The 1928-nt window shown below is 40.9% G+C and overlaps 1 protein-coding gene across 1 annotated transcript in view; it reads right to left on the bottom strand.

Moving 5' to 3' along the window:
- The window catches only part of NCOA1 (nuclear receptor coactivator 1), a 121774-nt gene that overhangs the window by 70617 nt on the left and 49229 nt on the right, over nt 1–1928 (bottom strand). Inside the window, exon 7 of the mRNA XM_007939273.2 lies at nt 1022–1162. Within this exon, the coding sequence (XP_007937464.1) occupies nt 1022–1162 (141 nt within the window). The remainder of the gene's footprint in view (nt 1–1021; nt 1163–1928) is intronic.

The raw sequence follows: 1928 nt of genomic DNA, 5'->3' as shown, positions 1-1928 counted from the left end.
TCACTCAGCATAATGTCCTCCAAGTTCATCCACATATGTGGTGTTTTGCAGATTCTACATTATTCTTTAGCGTTGCATAGTATTCCATTGTGTGAATGTCTTGGCAGTAATCTTTACAGAAGCAGACTGCTAAGGCTTTTCTTCTTCAGTGCCACTGGGTGGGCCTGAACCACCAATTATTTGGTTACCAGCTGAGTGCAAACCATTTGTGCCTCCCAGGGACATACATGACAATATTTTGAAAGTACGTTTATTCCTTTATCTCTGAGTCTGATCTTAATCCTCAAATAACTTTTCCTCTTTTTCCTATAATATTGTAGTTCTTAATTTAAGGGCAGAGAAAATACTTGTTTTATATTATCATAGTACTAAGAAACAGTCGTTCTTTAAAAACTGGTAATTTCATAAGACACATATTTTGACCTGAAACTTCAATCTGAATCAAGAGATGCAAGTGCTGCAACAATCATGAAATAAGCAAGGAAGACAGGAGGCTCATTGCATCCAGAAGCCTGCTGACACACTTGTTCTTTTGGGAATGGTCTTCAAAGCCAGACAAAACTATCACTTCCTTTCTGAAGTTGTCCTTGATTCTCCAAGTCAGAATGAATTTTGTTCCTCTTTGGTTACACTTCTATTATAGCCCATGTCACAGTGATCGTTAGATTTGGTCATATATTCTCCTATAATGAATTCCTGGAAGGCAGAAACCTGTTTCATCCGTGGCATCTTACAGAGTGTTCTATGTTTGTTAGGAACCTGATACATGTCTGCTGAATGAATGAATGAATGAATGAATGAGTGACCACCACATGACATCCTGTTCTTTAGAATGTGCATCCCAAATTTCAGGATCCACTCATGAATTACTTTGCTTACCCATTTCTTCCTTCCCTACAACTGATAATTGTAAAAACTGGAATTTGGAGAAAATACTTATCAAGCTATAAGTTCTATATGAACTAGTCAATGTTAACAAAGAGCAAGGTTAATGAAAGTAATTGAGAGAGTGAAACTTTACCTTCTTGAAACAGTTGTCTGGCATATGATGGCTCTCTGCCCTGAGGTTGGAAAAAAGCATAAATGCACTTCCTCACTAAATCTTCCCAGCCAGTTCTGCCAGCAGCTCTCAGTGAACTAGTATCAATAGAGATGATTTTACCTATTAAAAAGAGTGACAGTTTAAATTAGTCCAAGGAACTAATGGACCATACAAATGTCAGACTATATGACCCTGAGCCCAGAAGAACAAGATGGTGCCTGGCTACCATTGCCAACTACTCGGAAAGGGATCAGTGCAGAAGAGATCCTGGATAGAGTAGGAGAACAATGTGGAACAAAACTCAAATTCATGAAGAAGACCAGGTTTATTGGTCTGCTAGAACCTGGTTAGATCCTCCCCCCGCCCCTGCCCCAAAGACTACAGCCCCTAGTTACCCTTCAGGTCTGGAACGGAACTCATTCCTGTGGCTTCCAGTCAAACAACAGACAGGCATATAGGGTGAATATTTACATCAGGTAGATACACTCCTTAGAATGATCATTCATTTGAGAACAGAACGGCAGTATTTGCACAGGGAGACAGCTCCAGGGGCAGGAATGCATAGGAAAGAAGGACACAGGGAAGAGGTAACAACAGGGAGGAAGCGGGAAGAGAGCTGTTACACTATGGGGAATTGTAGTCAATGTCATGAAACAAAATGTGTATGAACTGCTGTATGGAAAATGAATTTGCTCTGCAAACTTCTGCCCCCCCAAGAAAAGACAATTTATATTTATGATGCTGTTGTTGTTAAGTGCTGTCAAGTCGTTTCCGACTCATAGCGACCTCATACACAGCAGAACTAAACACTGCCTGATCCCGCGCCAGCCCCACAATCCCTGCTATACTTGAGCCCATCATAGCAGCCACCGTGTCAATCCATCTC

Source organism: Orycteropus afer, unplaced genomic scaffold (genome assembly GCF_000298275.1).
Source record: "Orycteropus afer afer isolate SDZICR_OR568_19922 unplaced genomic scaffold, OryAfe1.0 scaffold00058, whole genome shotgun sequence".
Classification (NCBI taxonomy): domain Eukaryota; kingdom Metazoa; phylum Chordata; class Mammalia; order Tubulidentata; family Orycteropodidae; genus Orycteropus; species Orycteropus afer.
The sequence above is the reverse complement of the archived record's forward strand: the minus strand, read 5'-3'. Positions and strand labels throughout refer to the sequence as shown.